The sequence below is a fragment of the Dermacentor variabilis genome, unplaced genomic scaffold (genome assembly GCF_050947875.1).
Source record: "Dermacentor variabilis isolate Ectoservices unplaced genomic scaffold, ASM5094787v1 scaffold_13, whole genome shotgun sequence".
NCBI lineage: Eukaryota > Metazoa > Arthropoda > Arachnida > Ixodida > Ixodidae > Dermacentor > Dermacentor variabilis.
This window is the reverse complement of record NW_027460291.1, coordinates 18,563,676-18,584,783: the sequence shown is the minus strand read 5'-3', so window position 1 is coordinate 18,584,783 and position 21,108 is coordinate 18,563,676. Positions and strand designations below refer to the sequence as shown.

At 43.9% G+C, this 21,108-nt stretch overlaps 1 protein-coding gene across 6 annotated transcripts in view; it reads left to right on the top strand.

Annotated features, from left to right (window-relative positions):
• The window catches only part of Ctl2 (Choline transporter-like 2), a 494,927-nt gene that overhangs the window by 416,472 nt on the left and 57,347 nt on the right, over positions 1-21,108 (top strand). For 5 of the 6 annotated variants that reach the window (XM_075677602.1, XM_075677595.1, XM_075677596.1 and 2 more), the window contains 2 exons: positions 16,752-16,821; positions 18,060-18,204. In XM_075677602.1, the coding sequence (XP_075533717.1) occupies positions 16,752-16,821; positions 18,060-18,204 (215 nt within the window). Of the gene's footprint in view, positions 1-15,859; positions 16,699-16,751; positions 16,822-18,059; positions 18,205-21,108 lie in introns of those variants that run through there. The other variant, XM_075677601.1, reaches the window with a different exon arrangement.

Below are 21,108 nucleotides of genomic sequence, written 5' to 3'. Positions count from 1 at the left end.
GGCACCGATATGCCTAATAAGTGTACTGGCAGTTCTTATGAACTTTTTTCGGACGTGCCTGTGGCGATTTGAGCCCCTTGGGGGCTGTAAAAGGCATGCATATTTTTTTTTTTATTGCCCGATTTTTCTGACGTTTTTGCGGCCCCTAGGGAGTTCGAAAAATCTGGTTTTGACTTTAAAACTGTCCAGGAGGATGCTTCACATGCATGGGACGGGACAATTGTCACTGGACACAGTATGTATTTCTTTTACACACATGCACATGCAGTCTCCTGTCACATTACGAGCACTGATATGCCTAATAAGTGTACTGGCAGTTCTTATGAACTTTTTTCGGACGTGCCTGTGGCGATTTGAGCCCCTTGGGGGCTGTAAAAGGCATGCATAATTTTTTTTATTGCCCAATTTTTCTGACGTTTTTGCGGCCCCTAGGGAGTCCGAAAAATCTGGTGTTGACTTTAAAACTGTCCAGGAGGATGCTTCACATGGTCCGTGGGGCGAACGCACAGTGGAAGGAGGGTGAGAATAGAAAGGACCACGCATTGAGGGATGAATGAGGAAGGAAGTGTGCCGCCGCTTCTTTGAAGGAGCTTGAGTGTTTAACAAAGTGTTGGCTGATGCCAAGATGCAGGTGTCCCTCATTTAAACCAAAATAATCTCTTTAAAGTGGTGAAATGCAACATTGAGGCATTGTGCACAGGCTGAGAATACGTCAGGACAGGTGAGGTTGACTATCCAGCTGCTGAGAGAGGATCTCACTTGTGACAAAGTTCGGGCCTCATATCGATGAGCTTGCTATCACTTGGTAGAAATAACTCAGTCGAAAATATTTACTTCTGTATGCACCTCTTTTTATTCGTACTTGAAAATGTTTGACTCGATTCCCAATGGGCTTTACCATTTATTTTCCCAAGATATTTTATTCGCTGTCCATTTTACTACGCCCTCCCTTCTGTTTTCTTTTTGAATAAAATAAACACTGCTCCTTACTATTCAAACTGCATTAAGTCATTTTTTTTGTTTTTAACATGTTTACTAGAGAGTGACAGCATCAGGCGACATGGTGTCAGCCCGTCTTGGCATAAAACAAAGTTTTGTGTCACTCAGGAAATTTTGAAAAGGCACTCGGGGAAAGCCTGGAAAACTCAGGGAATTCGAAAATGTCAACTTGGTAGACACCCTGTTGTACTGAAAGCGTAAACATCATCAGGAGAGTTCTTTCCCATAGGAAAGAGGATGCCTAAGCATTTATGGAGTGTGTGCTTCCAGTGCCGAACCTCCTGATTCAGCTGCTTGTTTTGGACACCACAACTAAAGCATGAAAAAGAACCTGTTTGCAGGCTTATATATAGAAAATATGCTGGGAAAATGTTTATATGTGAGGAGATATGGGGGTCATAAATTTGAAGGAAAGCAAGGCACAGGAAAAAAGCAGTGAAATTTATCATGTGTGATATTTTAAGCAACTATATTCATGCGTCTGTGCATATATGGAGATTCTCGTTGAAGAATATGGCAATCCTACACTGTTTAGGCTTAAATACTTATGGGCAGAAATATGTACAGTAAAACCTCGTTAAACCGTACCCGTTTAAACAGTAGTTTCGTTTTAAAGGTAGTAATGTCGAATCCCCGACTCAGCAGCCATTGAACATAATGTGTTTTGTATCCGCATAAGCCATACCAGCTTTTTGCATACGTATCGGTTAACACGTAGTGTTTCCACTTTTCGTCGCGCAAACACGGCGGTGCGTCGTCTCCACCGGGTCGCGCGGCAGAACAACAAGCCTCAGAGATCGGAACCATGGATCAGATAAACGGCCTCCAAGCACCCTGTGCGTTTGTGCATGAAGCCACATTGACATCAACATCATTTCGGCGCTGTGCCAGAAAGCGTTAAGGCGTCATGCGAACAAAGACTCACGTCGCTTGCGTCATGCCGAAGCTTGGTTAAAAAAGACGCCGGGTGCTCAGCATAGAAGAAAAATTAGACATTGTTCGTGCTATCGAACATGACACGAAGAAGTCGGCGCTGGCACGCGACAGGGATCTACTGTTGACTGCGGTGTGTGGCCTAAGCAGTTCCTCGGCAGCACTGCTGCAACCGCAAAGAGATGTCGGCTACGAGGTTCGACTTTTCGTCGTTGTTGCCGAAGTGTCGCCTAGCGACAGTGATGAGGATGACACAGAAAGCAACAGCACGGGCGATTCAAGCCCGACAGTGGCAGAAGCTGCACGTTACGTCAGCCTCATGAACGCAATCATTGTGATGAGAACAGAACCCCGCAATGAAAAAGGCGCCCCATGACATCTGCAGCGCTACTGCGCCCGTGCACAGAGAATATGCAACGCCAATGAGGAATCTGCTATGCGAGTGCTTGTCGAGAAGAGGGGGCTGGCTGAAAAGCTGGCTCTCAGCTTTCAGTAAGTTTGAGGCTGCGGTCGTCACTGTTAGGCCACGGCGGCATCAAACAAAAATAACACTTCTCACATGCAAAGTGAATAAATACTGCATGTTTTTTTCCCCTTTCATCGCACTTAGAGAAGTTGCGTTTTTGACGGGTAAGTGGGCGATGTCATGCTATTTTGGTTAAACAATACTACCGTTTAGTACATACTTTTCCCGAGTTCCAGCCAACTGCGGTTTAATGAGGTTTCAGTGTACCTGGCAACTGCTCTAAAGTGACGATTAAGCTGCGCCAAGAGGTGCTCCAAAGTGGCTTGGACCAATCGCACCACTGTGAGCTGTATTTAACAATGTTTATGTGCGGTAATTGGTACCATTAGTTGTTTTCTAACCGGTTGTTTTGCATGTACATTTAGTAAATGGTTCATTACTTGACTGATAGTGATGTTGATTAGACATACCACAATATTGTGCCTGGTTTGGCACACAATTTGCAGCCAAATAATACTAAACTGCATGCAAAGACAGTGTTCTGCGCAACTAACCTGCAGCAGCACTTTAAAGAAGAGCGGCCACGCTTTGTTGCTTGGCCACTGATGCTGCAAGGTGTGTAGTGCTTCTGTGCACAGCTTATCTTTTGGCCTTCTTCAAGGGGCTGCCATGTAGGCAGGCAATACCTCAGACGAGACAAGGTACTGTCACCGATACAGATTCGTCTGCCATTGTTAAACAATAGCTGTTCTTGTTCTTCATCGACAGCAACTTACAGCAACATAAAGAACACCTTCGAACAGCATACTCTCCCAACTGTCCATGGCCGTTGGTTATCGGAGCTGGATCTTCTAACAGACTTCCTTTCATGTGGCTTCCCTGCTATGCACGCAGCCTTTATGAGGTGGACTTGCACGACATCTTCCGCCAACAGTTCTGCATTGCTGCTGTTATCATCAGCTCTTGGAATAAGGCTCCACATCTTACTTTATTGTAAAAACTGCTGGCATCATTTTTAAATAAGTGCAGCCGAAAAAAGCGATGCCAAAAACAGTGCAGTAAATTTTTATTTTTTGGTTATTTTGATCCCGATTAAAGGTCTTGGCTGGTGCCGTCATGTTTCTATGAGCCGAAACTCTCTTTATTTCAATCCTGAAATTGGTCCTCGCTAGATAGTTTAAACTTGACTGGTCAGCGCGCCTTATCCTAATGGTAATCATAATGGCATCAATTAGGGGAAAATCAACAATGTACTGTGGGAGTGTCATACAAGCTCTTGTTGTAAGCTAGGAACTAGATTTCCAACTGGAACTTTGCACAGGTTAACCTCGTTCATACATAGCAACTGAGATAAGTAAATAAATGTACTAACCGAGAAAACGTACGATCGGAAGTATCTAATAAAATTGACCAACTCAACTGTAGTTGACATCTACATAATGCCAAACATTGCTTGAATCATTGCAGCACGAGACGCGGACAGGAGGCAAGCTGGTGGGGCTTGATCAGACCGAGATGTGCATTGTTGTTTTTACGACTTTGGCAAGCTTACGTTTGCATTCCTTGTATTTGGCCTGGGACTGCAGCTTCTTTTAGCGGGGGGCGGAAAGTTGACGTGCCCGCTCAGCGCAAATTGCTGCAGCACGAGACGCAGACACATGTCAAGCTGGTATGGCCAATCCGACCTGAGTTGCACATTGTCGTTTTCCTATTGTGTAGTGTTTTAAGACTGCGACAGGAAATATAAACGACATCGAGCTGGTGGACATCACCAGAATACAATGCCTACGATGCCGCCAGAGCAATACTTGAAGCTCCCTTTGCCATGCCTGCACTGGGGAATGGCAGCACATTTTCGTTATCGACTATTAAAAGCATGCAGTACGCTTGCCACTACGGCCCATGTGCCGCAGTGAAACAGATAAGTGAAGATTCTTATCACAACTGAGAATGCAGTGTGTGATGAGCCAGGACATTTGCTGGCACCAGAGTAAGAAACTTAGTGTGCACCAGGGTTTTCATGTGAGACGGGCAGGCAGGTATTGTGGTGAAGCTGCTGCTCCGGGCAGCTGCTGGTCTCCATTTGTGCCTTTGCTTGTTTACATGGGACCTAGCAGCCGGAAAACATGTCATATGATAAGTAGTTTACCAAGTGAGAAACCTATTGAGTGGATTAATCAGGTTGAGGTACACTCGGCAGTGGCAGAGGAAGAATCACACGAACTCCATGTGGTACTTGGGTCTCTCAACAGTTTTGATGATTGTTTCTCCCAAGTGAGCTAGGTTTAATAGGTGCATATGCTGGCTTACCTTTGAAGCATTTGTATAGCACTACAAAACTGTTCCTGCTCTTTCAAAGGCATCTGTTGAGTAAAAAATTGATAAGCCAGACTGCTCTAAATTTATTTGTTTATTTACTTATACAAATAGGCTTTGCCAAGAGGGCGCAAGAAAATGCAAATGAGACGAAAGAAACAAGTACAAGTAATCAATGAATGAATATCCACAAATAAAATAAATCATTATGCACTGGTTTAAGACAGATTTAAGACAATGAGCCAGGTGCTACTACATTGGCTGGCAGCTGCAGAATCGCAAAAATATTCAGAAGGAAAGTATGACGAAACATATGATCATTCTTTTCCAGTTGATTCAGAGTTGTAAATATTTATAATGGTGTCGAATGGGCCTTTCACTCAATTCTATTTATTTCTTGTCATCCCCCACTCATAACTGGGCAATCCTGGTGATAATGGAGGGAACTTGGGCTGCTGATGTAGTGTAAAAAGGAAGAATGATTGGAATATAATCCTGGCCTTGTGACTGAATATGTTGGGCGCAGTGGTGGACCAACAAATGTTTGGTAACGTCTGTTACGAGTAATAAAAGAATACAATAGCCACACCTATACAAAGCTTTTGCAGTCTTAATTTTTGTTATGATGGTTGACAATAAGTTTGACATAAAAATGAATGCCTAAATATCCATATATGGAAACAGGATTCTGGTGGAGTGAGTATGTGTAAGCTGAGTGTGATTTCTTTCAGCTCATTGACCCTGTGCCTGAGATGTCTTGTTCTGGTGCATCTTGCCATGCTCGAGTTTCTGCGCACTCCCTGCCTTTCCCGAGATAATTTGTGATCATGAAAACCACTTACTTGTGCTGGTCAAGACAAGAGATGGTAAAGCTAAATGTTCCTGTTGGCATCTGCTTGTATGTGACAGGTGGCATGAAAAAGTTTGATTATGAATAGTTTTCTTTAAATATTAAGGTCAGGTAAATTTGCAAAATGTTCAGCAATGTAGTACGTATCTCAATAAATGCAATTCGAATTTAAAGTTGGCTAACATGTTACTTCAACAGAAATTAGACTTTATTAAATTGGACAGCTGGAAAGACTTTCGGTATATAGTGGGCAGAAATGCCCGACCCTGAAAGGGTTAATTTTCATTTCTCTCTATTAATGACATTTGTTTTGATAGGCACCACCAGGTAGTTCGATCTAAATCTTGTTAAGTAGCAACATGATCATCAGCTGTGCAAAATTTTTTGTGACAGAACAGTCGCTGGTGGAAAGTGTGATCATAGACATAACAACAGATGTAATACACTACTGCCCTAGGGGACACTGTGTGCGACATTACATAGTAGAGAGGAATACTTATCTGTGATAGTGAACGGCTTCAGAAATGTTAGGAAGTCCCTCTTCCATGCAACAGTGGTAACATTGCTATTGAGCATGTGTGTGCACAATATGGGCATTTGATTTGGTGCTTGAGATGATCTTTTGTATATCTTCTGAACCTGTGTAGTTGTGCTTATAGCTCCTGTAAGCTTTAGGGGCAAGTTTAATGTTTTTTCCACTGTCCCACCATTTTTTTCTAATTTATTTATTCATTCATTTCAATACCTTCAATGCCCAAAGGCATTACAGAAGGGAGTGGTGAAATAAAAAAGTACATTTCGTAAGCGGTTAGTACATAAAATAAGCTTCAACAGCAGATTTAAATGTTGAGGCATTGAGGGTGGTGACGGAGGTGGGCAGGCGATTCCATTCTTTGGCTGTCTTCGGGATGAATTAATTAGAATGCTAATGAATGAGACGAAAAGAGACGTCAACTTTCGGCAGTGGTTAGTAAAACATGACAGATAAGTTGGTTCACTGAGTTCATTTTTCAGGTATGCATTATGAAAAAATCTTGTGGAACATTGATAAATGCAAAATTTTCCTGCCTAAAGAGAGGTTGGGAAGCTACCAAGTGAGTTTCATCAATGATACTCTGGAAAAGCGGGAATAATTTGACCAAATGAAATGTCCACTACTGTTTTGCATTGATTCTAGTTAAGAAATTATTGACTAGGATCCTACAAAGCACATGCATATTCAAGCTTACATCTTATGGGTATTTTATGTAATGTTAATTTATGAGACAACGATGCCCTTGAAAAGTTGCGGCATAAACAACCTAACGTGCAATTAGCATGATTAATAATATAGTTAACATGATTTTGCCATGAAAGGTTAACAGTTATGTGAACTTGTAGATACTTATAAGTGGTTACTTTGACTAACCATCAGTGTTAGGTTACAAGTGGACAATTTTTGAAGGATTCCTATTACTTTACACTTTTTGCATTCAGACGCATTTGCCATGTGTTGCACCAGTTATTGATAGCATTAAGGTCAGACTAAAGTGCTGGTGAATCAGTGTCAGAAAATATTACGCAATAAATTACGCACTCGTCAGCTTATGGCCTAATAGATTATTGAACTACATTAGTCAGGTTGGTAATATAAATTAAAAATAGATGATGTCTGAGGACTGAACCCTGCGGCACACCTGCAGTATTTAGACATGAAGGGGAATCAAACCTAGTACCGCGCTTTCACGGCCCTTCTCGTTGTTACCTGGCCAGTGAACCAAACAGTGAGGTGTTCTCTGTCCTGGTGCACATGGTGTCCAAATGCGACAATGCTGCATCGGATTCCAGTGCGGCAGCATTGTCGTGGCTCGCCAGCAGCTTCACCACGCCGTTTGTCCGAATGGCTGTGAAAGGACACAGACTTCAGGTTGTGGTACAGTATTGCCATCAAGTCACCTGGTTATGTCCTCCAAGTGGTACCACGTGCTGCTGTCAGTGAGCACTTTGTTTCATCGTTTCTTACCTATATCCGTGCCGCTCGTTCACATCAGTTGGATTGTTCATAAAAATCATTCAGTCGTTGTTACCGTCGTTGTGGTCTTGCTACTGATTCAGAATTGCAAATATTGCATGCACACGTGCACATACACACAGATATATAATGGAATAATAGATATAATGAAGTAAATAATATTCCTTTGAAACCTTCAAATCCCCATAGAGATCCATGTATTTAAAACCTAATTTTAACGAAGTGAAATTGTTCTACCAATCGCTATAACAAACTAGATTCATCTCTGAAACAGAAAGATATCCGACTGTTGCACGCTGATTACATCACTTTCCACGGGGTTCAGCACTCATTTTCTGCGGCAGTTCAAAACTGCCGTGGCAAACATATACGTCGAATATTTCATTGAGCAATACTGGCCTTTCAATGCCTCGCGTAGCTGCACACTTGTGAGCATCAGCTTACCATCACCCAGTGTTTTCCTTACTCCATGCTATCGCACTTTTCCACTGACTTTGTGTGTGCCTGGCTGCGCGAGCTCAGGGTTGCCAGATTGGGCTACTTTTTGTCCGAGTTGGCGTCGGAATTTTCTTTTTAGCTATGTGGCTATTTTTGGGCTACATCATTTCTCTTTGTAAAAAAAAAGTAAAAATAGTTAAGCACAAATGAAAAGCATGCTGGAATCAAAATGCAGACGACAGCAGGATAAAGAAATTAGCATGTCTGCTACAAAGTCAAAATTTGCCAGTTCTATGTTGGAGAACACATATGCATGTCAAAAGGTCGAGGATTGCGGCCTTTTGATAATTTTAATTAAGAAAGCTGGCCTCAAGAAACGTGTCCATACGCGAACTAACGCCACCTGCGCGGCCTGCGAACATAGACTGTTGCTGTCTCCACATGTGAGCTTTCGGCGTCCTACTCTTTACGCATGAGATGCTTTTAGCTCCCGTTGACGATGTGCCGTGGGTGACCTCAGCGCCAGAACGGAGGGAGAACACCGAGCTGAACCTAACCGAAATTTGCCAGATTTTCTGCCTGCCGGATGGCGCCTACATGGCAATTCGTTTGGACCCTTCCTGCCCAAATTGCCCCTGCTCCAACGCCAACGTAGAACATATCCTCTTCCGTTGCCCTACAGCGACCACAGCCATCCATTCCCTACACAACTCCAAACCCTCCTCCTATCTTTGCTATCACTATCCGTATCAAATGCCGCCGTCGAACGAGTGTTGAGCCAGGTCTCGATCATTAAAACCCACCTTCGAAATAGCATGTCGAACCAGACATTGGTAGCGCTCTTCCACGTGAAGTTTGGCCTGGCCAGGTACGGAGATTGCTGCAAGGATTTTTAACCGGGCCAAGAATTTTTGTCCCATTTCAGCTTTGACATTTTGTATGGACCAAGCAGTTCCACTTCGCAATAAGCTTGTGATGCTTAATCATAGCATACTTTTTTATGTCTATGTATTGTGTAGATTTTGTACCAACCGCCATCTATTGTATTAGGCTTGGTCTTGCAATTTTTTGTAGTTTTTTGTTTAGTGCATTGTGTGGTGTTAAGCGAAATAATCATGAGCTGTAAGCTAGTAATAATACTGAATGCCTGAATGCATGCCATTGCTTAGCACGTTTATTGCGCGGTGCTATTTGTGTGTTGTCCTTTTTGTGATTTTTTGGTGCTCTGGGAAAAATAAAACAGTGCATTTGCAATGAAGACCGCATTTGCCTTATCATGAATTTGCCTGCATGCCTGCATTTCTGCACTTCTTGCGCTTGTGCAGCATCAGTTTTCCGCGCCGCATGGCCTCCGTCACAATGCGCGCAGAGGTCATGCGTGGTCATGCGTGAAAAAATTAATATGTAAGTATTCTTGCCGAAAATTAATTCAATATGCTTCAGAAATGACTTCATAAAAAGGCAAAGCTCTTTGGCTACTTTTGGGCTACCCAAAAGTTTCACTTTTGGCTACCTGCGGTTGGAGCAATCTGGCAACCCTGAGTGAGCTGTGCCACGCGGGAGACACACTTTAGGTCACGAGAAGAAGGAAGAAGCCAAGAAAGCAAAACAAAAGATATGCCAATAGCTAACCGGAAGTCATGTGATCCAACGCCTAGGTGACAAGTAGATGCCAACTCTGTAAACATTACTATTGACAACTCTCTACTAGAATATACTCCATGTTTTAAATATCTTGGTGTAATCTTTGATAGACACCTGCACTGGCAAAACCATTTATTAGCAGTAGGGGCAAAGGTGGCATCGGGTTGCTATAAACTGCTTCAAGCACGTGACTTTTTTGATACGAGTACATTACGTATTTTATATTTCTCCTTTATCCACAGTCATCTCTCATACTGTCTGGAATCATGGGGATGAACCTACAATGGTTATCTCCAGCCAATCAGAAAATGGCAGAAACGATCATTATGAATCGTAACGCAATCTAAGCAGGATCACCCCAGCAAGCCATTATTCCACGACCTACGGATATTACCCTTCAATTCACTACGCCTACTAAAAACAGCAACTGTAGTAAACAGTATCGTGAGAAACAACCACCCCTTCCACATCTCCCTCTTCCATACATCATCGCGTGCTACCAGAAATGTATTATTAGGCAACTTTAATCTACCGCCCACGCAGAACGCTTACGTAGAACGACGGCTCTCTTTCATTGGTGTTCAGATTTTGCACTTACAGCTAAAAAATTCTTTCAGCGCATGCATTAAACATGTTAAAAGACATCTATTTGCACCCCATTTATTATTGTAATATAACATGCACAATGTTTTTGAATTGAAGCATCTGTTCCTTGTTATGCTTTCTTTTTGTCATTAGTATTATGTATATATCCCCCTCCTCGCTCTTCCAAGTTTTTATTGTACATGTGACGAAGTGTCTGCATTATAGAATTTCATTTCTTGAACCCATAACTAGCCTATGGCTACGGGTCCAAACAGTACTGGACACACTTTTATTGTGTTTTCAAGGATAAATAAAGAATTTGAGTTTGAAGGCGCGGGTGCTTTGAAATAAGAAATGCGCAGAACAGATTTCTCTTGTATAAGCATGGAGAGGCAACGCAGATCAAGGGCAGACGTTGCTGTAGATGCTGTGGGTTATATCAATGTTGTGCTTACATGACTCATGATTGTGCCTCAATAACTTTGTCAGTTTGATTGCAAAGTAAATAGTAGGAAAGGTCTGCCAGGAGTGAGTTCATTGTAGAGCGTCCATCTCTGCCTTTGACTGAGCAAACGAGGATTTTTATTTCACTCTATAATGGGAAAATGAACTTACATCGGTATATAGATACAGTGGAACCCTGGTTATACGTTCCCCGGTTTTGCGACGTCCCGGGTTTTACGACGGATTAGCATAGTCCCGGCGAAGTGCCCATAGAAGCAATGCATTAAAAACCCCGGTTATCCAACGCAATTTTACGCCTGATCCACGTTATACGACAACCCTCGCGAAGCACGAGACGGAACGGCAGACGAAAGAAAAGTGCCGCAGGTCTCTTTCCTCGCTCCGTCTCTACGCATGCGGAGCGCTTGACACCACTCGACCGGTTCACTCCGGCGCAGCTTTCTACCCTGCCTCGTCTCATTGTTTGTTTCTTGCTCCCCCACCAGCAGCCGCCCGTGACGCTCGCTATGCTGAAATATCGCCTTTTCTTCTCCAAAATCACTTTCTCGCTCTCTTCTCGGTGGCGTCGCCTCTCGTCGCATTGGGGAAGAGTTTCTCTCCTTCCAGTTTCCCAGCAGCAGATCGCTGACAAGGTAGCGTGGAGAGGCCTAGGTTTATCGCACCTGTTGTTCGTCATAATCCTAGCGACCAGCGTTTATCGGAGGTTTTGAGTTGTATGGAGCAATGCGACGCACGATGTCCCGAAAGCGGACAGTTCTGTCGCTCGGCGATAGGCGATAAGCGATAAGCTAAATATTATCGAGGAAGCGCAAAAGCGGCATGGAGCCATGAAAGCCAGCATTGCCCGGGACCTTAAGATACCCGAATCTTCGCTTAAGACGATCCTGGCAAACAAAGCGGTGATATTGCAGAATGCCAACAAGTTCGGGCACAAGCGGAAAGCGGCAACGTTGCGATCTGCGGCGATGTGTCGCTGGATGACGCCATCGAGGAAGCTTTTCCTAGTGCCGACACTGCTGCGACATCAGACGAGGACAACGACGACGCCACAGATGCCGTGCCTGTGCCTCGCCGAGGTGCTACGGCATCCGGAACTTCATCTGTTCATGCGATGCCGCAGAGGACCTCCTTTTGGACGTTGCTCAACTCGAGCAAAAGCTCATGGTTCATGGATCAAACAAGGTCCAAAAGGAACTTACAGACTTTTTTTAAAGTTCGTGCTAGCCGGCGGGAATCGCAGCAGTGGGCAATGCAGTGCCGTAAAGGTTCGTTTGAATAAAGCATGATTGGCACCTGCACTGCAGCATTAATTCTTATCGCATTTACTTTTTCAGTAATTTGTGTTTCCAAGCCCTGCAGAGTATGCTAGTAGTTCACATTGAAGTTTGTCGTAAATCCATCGCGTGAAACAAGTAGTATTTTTATAGGCATAATTTATGTTCAGATTTTACGACATCCGCATTTTACGACGTTTTTTCGCGGTCCCGAGAAAGTCTTATAATCGGGGTTCCGCTGTATGTATATCGTTTTTTCGCCTTTAATTCGACTGCATTGTGAGTTGTTCCAATGTATTATTCCGTCAGCAAAATTGTATGTCGTTGAATTATCGCACAAATGGCGAGGTTGTTGCGAGCTCCCCAATTAACAGCATGCAGAGGTCTCTCAAAGAAGCTTGAGAGGCATCTGCACTTAACTTTATATAACTTTATATAATATACCAGTGGCCAGTATACTTAGAAGATCAACAGAAAATAGCTTTTGACTGGAATAGCAATCACTCGTCATACGAGCAGTCAGAGTGATCGTCATGCCAAGGGTCGAGTCAGACTGCATGAATACGAGACTGATTGACATCTCAGTTGCGGAGAGGCGTGGTTTGCCTGCCGGCAAGGAGACAGCGTCGGACGCTCAGAAGAAACATCGGGAAAGATAATAACCATATAAGAGGTTGTATATAATCTATAATAACCATACCTGAGGAGCTGGAAGAGTTTCCGTCACATTTTACACAGATGCTCTCTCGGCAAAAGTCGAGGCCCCATTGGCGGTACAGGTTATACGCACTCCTCCACACATTAGATACGCAGATTCTACCAATGAATATACAGTAGTCAGTTGAAACTGCGCCAACGACGTATGGCTAGTCGGGCGCATGGAGCATTGCTAGTCTTAGCGGACGAACATTGTGAAGATGATGAAATCGTGCGAAAATATTCGAAGAAAGCAAAGAAAAAAAACGGGCGGTGGGCAGGATACGTGGAGAATGAGAACGCTCTCAATTTGTTTGAGCAAGAACTTATGATAATCAACGTACATGTCCAATTCAGACAGGAGTGCCGACACACATCGAGGCTGAAAAAAATGAGCACAATTAAAGGCAAGGGTCTGATGTGGGTGTCACATGGCGTATTTTTGATCGCAATCAAGCCCTATTATCTAAGTCAATTTTTCGAAAGTGAGACGATGCTTTTACTGTACATGGTGCTGTTGTGCCGGCATCTACCGTATTTATTCGCATAATGATCGCACTTCTTTGTAAAAAAAATTGATGCTAATTCAGGGGTGCGATCATTACGCAGGTTAAATTTCCCACACAAAAAAAATTTTTTTTCATTTTTCATTTGCTGCAGGATGACAACAGGTCAACAAATAGGCGGCTGCCAGTGTATGTAGTGCGGAACACCAAAACAAAAATGGTGGGCGGCGGAGCAAGCCGAACGCACCGAACGCAATTTTTTTTTTTTCTCATGAGTACATTACGTGCATTGAAACAGTTTCTTCCATATCTGTAATGAATAATATCGTTAATATCAGCAAAGTTGCGGCAATAACGTAGCCATGTCCACTTTGAGGGTACAGAAACAGATGGGCGCGCTTAGCTGCCAGTGACATAAAAACACATGGCGGGCATGCTGCAGAAACTGCGGAATTGGTCTTCACTACTATCCTAATACGGCATGTTTCTGCTAAGGGTGGGCGAATATCTTAGCTGTGTTAAAAGCGTCGGCGTATGAATAGGGTACACTTCTAACCTATCAGTGTAAACGTGCCTGCTATCGTTGCCGCTTGCGGTTTGTTGCGTGCCCACGAGTGCAGATAAGAAGAATCGAAAGGCGCCTTTTTTGTTGTTGTTGACCACAACCATTATAAAGCCTACACATAATAAAAGCAAGTGTGGTTGTAGTTTCTTTTTGCCATGGAAGTGCGGAAAGTGATGAAACGAATGAAATGGGGCATCTGGAAAGAATGTTTGGTGCATGCAGACCGCTTGGTTTGTCTTGAAGAGTCGTTCGCATAGCATTCGACAGATGGTAAGCGCGATCATTATTAGCTAGACTTGGCACACGACATATCACTGCAGCAAGTTCGGGGTGCGATCATTACGCGGGAAATTTTAAAAAAATCTAATTTTGATGACAAAATTCAGGGGTGCAATAATTACGCGAGTGCGATCATTATGCGAGTAAATACGGTATATGTCAATCGATATCATTTTTTATGTCACTTGGAGACTACAGAACTTAGAGTATTTCCTTGCAGGCTCGCTTGCATATAAGTGCATTATCAACCATGAGGTCAATTTGCCTCTTGAGAAGCCACTTTGCATCAAAGTCCAGGCAAATATGTGGCTGGCTAGAGCACCAAACGCTTTGAGTGTGAGCTCATCACGCGCATGCGAGCTGTTCTGTATGCTATTGTATTAGCTGGAGCAAATGGTTTAGCTGGTATGGCTGAGTCTACAGTTGAGTCTGCCGCAGATTTTCTTTATGTTGTTCGTAATTGTACATTACGTAGTGGCCCCTTTCCACTTTCAAGATGCTTCGCCACTTAACGGTAAAGCTAACTTCATGCAGTGATGCTGCTGGTGCAAAACCTGTTCATGCTACCGACTCTAGTGAACATCTCGTAAGTCATTCTTATTCACGCGGTAAATCATTTCAATAAAACGATAAAGTTTCTCTGGTGTTTAAGATCAAATTTTGCAATGCTTTTTAGACTCTTGCGGGCTTATGTGTGGGTAACAGCTGCAACATTTCAGTGATAATTAATTATGACAAGTAAAATTATATTTAAGTTGTGATAGAAGCAGGTTGCTCTCTTGTCTTTCCTGTGTTCAGTCAAGCACTGATGGTGACTGGGATGCAGCTATATACACCTTTTCCAAAAAGAACGTAAAACTCCAATTAGGAAAAGAAAGAAAAGTTGCATAGCCAGAATGCGCATCAAAATCGTAGAAATGCTCCCGGCCAGACTTCAAGGTAAGTGCAAGTGTGTCAAGTTTTACATAAAACCAGTAGAGCAACAGCATTTTGCTTCAGCAGTGAGAATTGTGTGGAAAAAGCTCACATAGTTTCGATGTTGTTCTGCATAACCAGCCAATTCTAGCACAAAAGTCATATAGCATCATATATATATAGGAAAGAATGTTCAGGTGCCAGAACTGGAAAATCAAGGACTGCAGAAACACATACATGGTTCATACACACTGGTTGAAAATAAGGAACTCCGGATAAACTTTATCTCTTCATTAACATCATTGAGCCCGCGAATAAAAATGCCCCAACCAGACGAGGAGGCTTTGCATCAGTAGCACCACTACACTGAAGGAAACCTCTCTCTGCACACTATGAAGATTTGTATCCACTGTTTAGGCACACGCACACACGAGAACGGGCCACCACTGAGACAAAAAAAGTCAAACAGAACACACACAGCCAACACTAGGCACTCAATTAATCCGAAAATGAATTTGAACGAGGATGTCTGCCGACGAAGCCTCTAATACGCGTCGACTAAGGTGCCGCGATATAAATGTCACTACGTAAAATTGTTGTCGCATCCTTTTTTTCTCTCTTTCACCACTTCACCTCCTCTCTCGACCTCAATTGTGCGCGAAAAACTGCCTCCCACGGCACGCTTTACGGCTACGTACGGCAGTGTAAAAGATTAGTGCATTTCTGCACTAATCTTTCTGCACTAAACAAAGTGCACTTCTGCATGCCATGCAGGCAGGCGCAGTGGTGTGTGGCTTTTGAGATCTCCCCAGTGCAATCTTGGGGGTCATGCGCACGTCACGCCATGCTGCGCGGCTACATGCAGCGCTGTGAAAAATTTGGCCATTCACTCTCTCTATGGCATGCCGCGCATGCAGCCACTGCTGGGCCTTGCCTCCGAGACCTCCGGACACAATCTCGACATCATTCCCAGGCTGTGCATTCACTTCTCCCTATCCCTGCAATGCACCACATGGGCTAGCAGCTGGGCATGGCCTCAGAGATCGCACTGGCATTGGTGCAGTCTTGCAGACAACGAGCTGGCCGAGCCAAGCTTGTGTGGCAAATTTCCCTTGCCTCCTCAACAGCGACGTGCTGCTCGGCCGCAACAAGCCAAGTGGAAAGCAGGCACAAGAGACCATCACAATGGAACAGAAGGCAGCTATCTAAAGGCTGTCGCGTCGGGTGTTAAGTCACATGTTGCACACCGAATATTTTTTTTGTTGTTTTATTCAAATTTCATCGCATGCATGGCCATGTAGCAATTTCGCAGGCTGCAAAGCAGTCTTCTTATTACCATGTTTGCAACTGTGCACGCTATTGCATATAAACTGTAATAATGTATATAACGAAGTAACGGATATAACAAAGTAATTTTGGCTGCCCCTTCAACTTCGTTATAATGCAGTTCGAGTGTATTGGATTTACACAAACATAGTGGTCAACCTGATAACACTTTGCAGATCCCATAGAATGCTGCATAGCCAGCTGCCTGCAATAAACTTCACATAGCGTTGTTTCCCACAGTGCGTGGGATCTGTAGAATTTTCATTTATTTAACTTGAAATTAGCAATTGTGTATTACTGAGAATGCTCTCATGATCACGAAATCAGCCAGTAACGTTGGTGGGCCAGCTGCTTTCAATGACGCTGCATGACAACCGTGCAGAAGCGAGAGCAAGCAATGTTGTGCTGTGTTTGCCAACGTTTTCTTACTGTGTTCAAGAAGTGCTTCAGGCACCCTTTAATATTGCTCTGCTGCCCATGCAGGTGCTGCAAGTGCTGTTTCTGGTGCCTCGAGAAGTTTCTGAAGTTCTTGAACAAGAATGCCTACATCATGGTATGAATTCTCACTGTGGCCATTATAGCAAACTGTCCTATTCACCACAATTGGTTGAATGCAGTGTTGAAGGTTTTTACTTCTTGCATGTGAGTGCTTACACAGAAAGGTGCAACCGTACCCTAATGCTCGTGATCCTTATTTCTTGTTTGTTGTTCGAATAGAATTGGACGCTGATAGGTTGTCCAAAATTTGCGCATATGTCAGCACATGCATCAAAAGGTGCTTGTGGGCAAGTTTATGGCGGTTGACATTGGTGTGCTTGTTTCACTGTAAATGTATCTGCTGACTTGTGTATGCCTTGGTTAACACTTCCTTTGACTGCACATTTGCAAACTGCTACTTGATATAAAGGATTGGAAACAAAGTGTTAACAATGGATGGCTTGGTGTATGGAGCATGTTTACTATTTTGCAACTGCCCAAAGCAAACAGTCTGAAAAAGTGGTGAGCTTGGTCACTTGCTGATGAATTGTGGCACAGCAAAAGATAAGGGACAACAGAGTGTCGATGTTGCTTCCGTCATCCCTTGTCTGCTGCTGCACCACATTTCTGATAATTAATCATGTACCAACTAGCCATGTTTTATGGCACTTGCTGATGCATTGAGTAGAGTGTTTCTTTAATTCTTATTGCACATATTTTCACACTAGTTTCTGTTGAGATTGGATCTGTGCCTTATATTCTGTTGCAACTTTGTTGCACAGTGTAATACAGTCAACTTCCATTAGTTTGACCTTGTCGGTACACCATCATTTTGGTCAGATTTGACAGATTAAATTAAGAGGGTGGACTATCTGTTTTCTACCATTCACTTCTGCAAAATGATTGAAGATCGTGTGCTATTATTTGGTCTTAATAGATTCTTGATGTAGCACAATGCAAACCATTTTGTTGTGTCCCCCTTTAGAGTCGATCGTGTACATCCTCTGTGGTGTTGAATTGTGCTGACCTGGACACACACACATCCTTGTAGCTCTCACGGCCATCACTCCCAATGGTGTAGCTGCTGAGGTGTTTCGCTGGCACAGGCTGCACGCTGTGATTGTTGATAAAGTCCTAAAGAAAGGGCATCATGTGATGAGCACGAGCAGAGTCTTTGCCAGAAGATAACATCTCTTCAGTAAGACACCTATTGGGACCTCCAAACTGTAAACATTGGTACACAGCATTGCATGTCATTCTGATGCTTGCTTTGGGGAATGAAGTTAAATGTTTCATCGGCTCTTCTGTCCGCAGATTGCTATTTATGGCAAGAACTTCTGCAGTTCTGCCAAGGAGGCTTTCAAGTTGCTCATGCGCAACGTTGTGCGGGTTGTTGTGCTGGACAAAGTCACTGACCTGTTACTGCTTGTTGGAAAACTCGTCATTGTTGGAATTGTTGGTAAGCACTATTTTGTGGCAGTAGAATTGATGGTGGAGTGAGCAATGATGGCGTGAGCACAGAAGTGAGAAACCCAGGAGTGCTGTGACGTGGAATCCTGTGTGCTGTGAAATGTCTGAAGCTTTGAACAAATCCTCTTGCTACAGTTTTGCAAACAACAAAGGAGAACAGGTCATAGCACTGGAGCACAATGGTGCAGAGTGCTCAGTGCGAGCTAAGCCTAGATAACAAAGTCAGTTTCGCCCAAAAAGCTAAGCATCGATTGCGATAGAAAATTAGTAGGCAGCTACACGAAGTAAGGATAGTAGTTTTATCAGCCATGTAAACTTGGACACATTCGCTTACTAACAGAGTTAAAGGGAAGCTGAAACACTTTTCGAAAAAAATGAGTTCACTGCGGCATTCTACAGTTTTGAGTCCAGTGAACACGAATATCTCGTTTAAAAAGGGCGGAAACAAACGCAAGCGGCTGTTTTTTGAAAGAAAACGCGCACCAGCGCCTCAGGGCATTACACGAACGCCGCTGTTGCCCGTGATTGGTCGGGACCGCTTTGACGTCATTCACGGGGATCGCTGGTCGGCGCCGCCGTTTCAGAGCGTAGCACGCTGTTCTATTCTGGCTTCACAGCTGAGTTGTAGCATTATGGAACGTTCTTGCTGTCTCGGAGAGCTTGTATTTTTGCCGTACATGTTCGAACTGACAGCCGATACAGAAAACGATGGTGGCAGCGGGGGCAATAACGATGTTGAGTGTGCCAACAGCGAGAGCGATGTGTACACCTTCTCGTGCATTGGAAATCTTAGCTGGTGCATATGTCTTTTCGTGTAGCTGCACGTTCCAATGACGGGAGGAAAAACATGCTAAAGTGTCACTGGGAACTTGCTGATGGAAGAATGCCGAAGCACTAACATCTCATTAGATTGTAAACACGGGTGCAGATCCGCGATGTCATGCACCTTGCCGCTGCTTGTCTAAAGTTCCGTGGTTTTTTGCATGTTGATACACGATCGCGAACATAAGTGCCGCGTTTGGCTACTTCAAACTCTTCAACATTATCTGCCTGTGTCACACTGGCTGCTTCAAACTTTTCTATTGGTGATTGTAGTGGGACAGGTTCATCAGGGGCTCAGTTCTCAAGGTGCTCTGCTAGAACCTGAAAAAGTGCAAGGCATGGATGTCATGAATTTCAGCATATCATGCATATCAACAAACATGACAACCGTTAGATTACTTACAGTAATTGAAATACTTTTTCAGTAATTTATGTGATGAATTAGTTGTCTAGTGATATAGTAATGCAAATTATTTGGTGTCTGTAATTTCATGGCTAAAGTAATTTATTAATTGTGTTAAATATGCACCAGTAAGCTGTGTACGGCGCCAGAACGTTGGTAGTGTCGTGAGGTGTCGTGGAGGCACATGGGGGGGAGGGCATGAAATGTTGGCAAGTGTATGTTACCTTGAAGAAAGGTTGGTGTCCCTTTATACTTTGCTTTTTGCTTCTTGTTTGCATGAAAAGTTTTTGGAAGTAATCGTAAAGTAATACCACAACTTTTTTGAAAGTGGTAATTGGTAATGTAATTCAAATCAATGAGCGTAATAAGAAAGTAATGAGTAATATATTTACTTTCAAATAATAATTTTGCCATGCGTGATGCATAGCTAGTTAAAGGCAAGAAAACATTTTTTGTCCAGCAGCGATGCCTGTATTGGGCTAGACCACGTCGAACGCTGACGAGTTCAATACCTCACAGCGTTACTTCATTATTTGAGCTCATTCGCCTTGCCACGCGTGTGGCTGTGCCGATGCTAGTTTCTGCGGCATTTCGCTGCTGGTAGCAAACTGTGAGTGCGAAATCTACGGAACAAAGTTTTTACACGCCGAGTTCAACTACTCTAACGCAAGCATGAAAATATTACCGTAACGCCTTATGTTGTGCGATTTGAACACAAATGCTCAACAGCTAAACCTGTGGGCACCGCATGGTAGGACGAATAGCAAATATCACTGAATGCGCAAGCGCACCCCCGGCCAGTTATTTCACCGTACCAAAACATCGCCGAACAAACAGCCGTAGTACGGTGTTCTGTGACAAAGCGGAGTGGAAAAACAGGAAATGGACAGGATGAAAACGGCAAGCACTTTGCACGCATGTGCATATTCCCGGCTGTGCCTCCACCTCGCTTCGTCATAGGCCGCTGTAAGGCCGTTTGTTTGACACTTAGGTGATCATCCGTTTAAAAAATTGCCCGTGTGCACATTAAAACCCTTACCTCACCCTTTCTCCTCTTGGCGAAGGCCGCCCTTGGAAGTGGTGAGGTGTTTCTCTTGTGGGAGAATATAGACGGAACAACGCCGGCCTTCAGTCGCACCAATTTAATTGGAATACCGATTGCCCGCATCGTTATCAAGCTCCGTAGACAATCACTGTTGCGGAAATGGTCCGAACACAGTACAGTTGATTTCGTCGGCAAAAAATTATCTCTCTACAGCGCCCGGACCCACTGCGCTGCAAGTTTCTTGTCTTTCGGGAGCATGTGAAGCACCACATCGTCTCGCCCGCCTGTGTTCGCACAGCCGAATGCTGCACACAACGAGGGCATGTTGGGCGCCCTTGGCTGTAGGCACTCACGCAGCACAGAAAGGAAGCACAGTTCACGAGAATCGCAAAAGAAAGCAAATGTGAGTGGCGGCAGATCTCTCGCAGTGTCGTTTAGTAAAGCGCAGGATGGAAAGAAACATGCCAGCACATGCCAGCACGCCGGTCCGCCAGTATGGTCCCCAGGAATGACGTCACTCTCGCCGGTTCTCTCCTCCTGCTGCCTCCTCACCCAGCGCTCCGAGAAGCGACGGGGGCGTGTCCGCGGGGGGGATTTAGAAAGCGATTTCTGCCCCTTATATT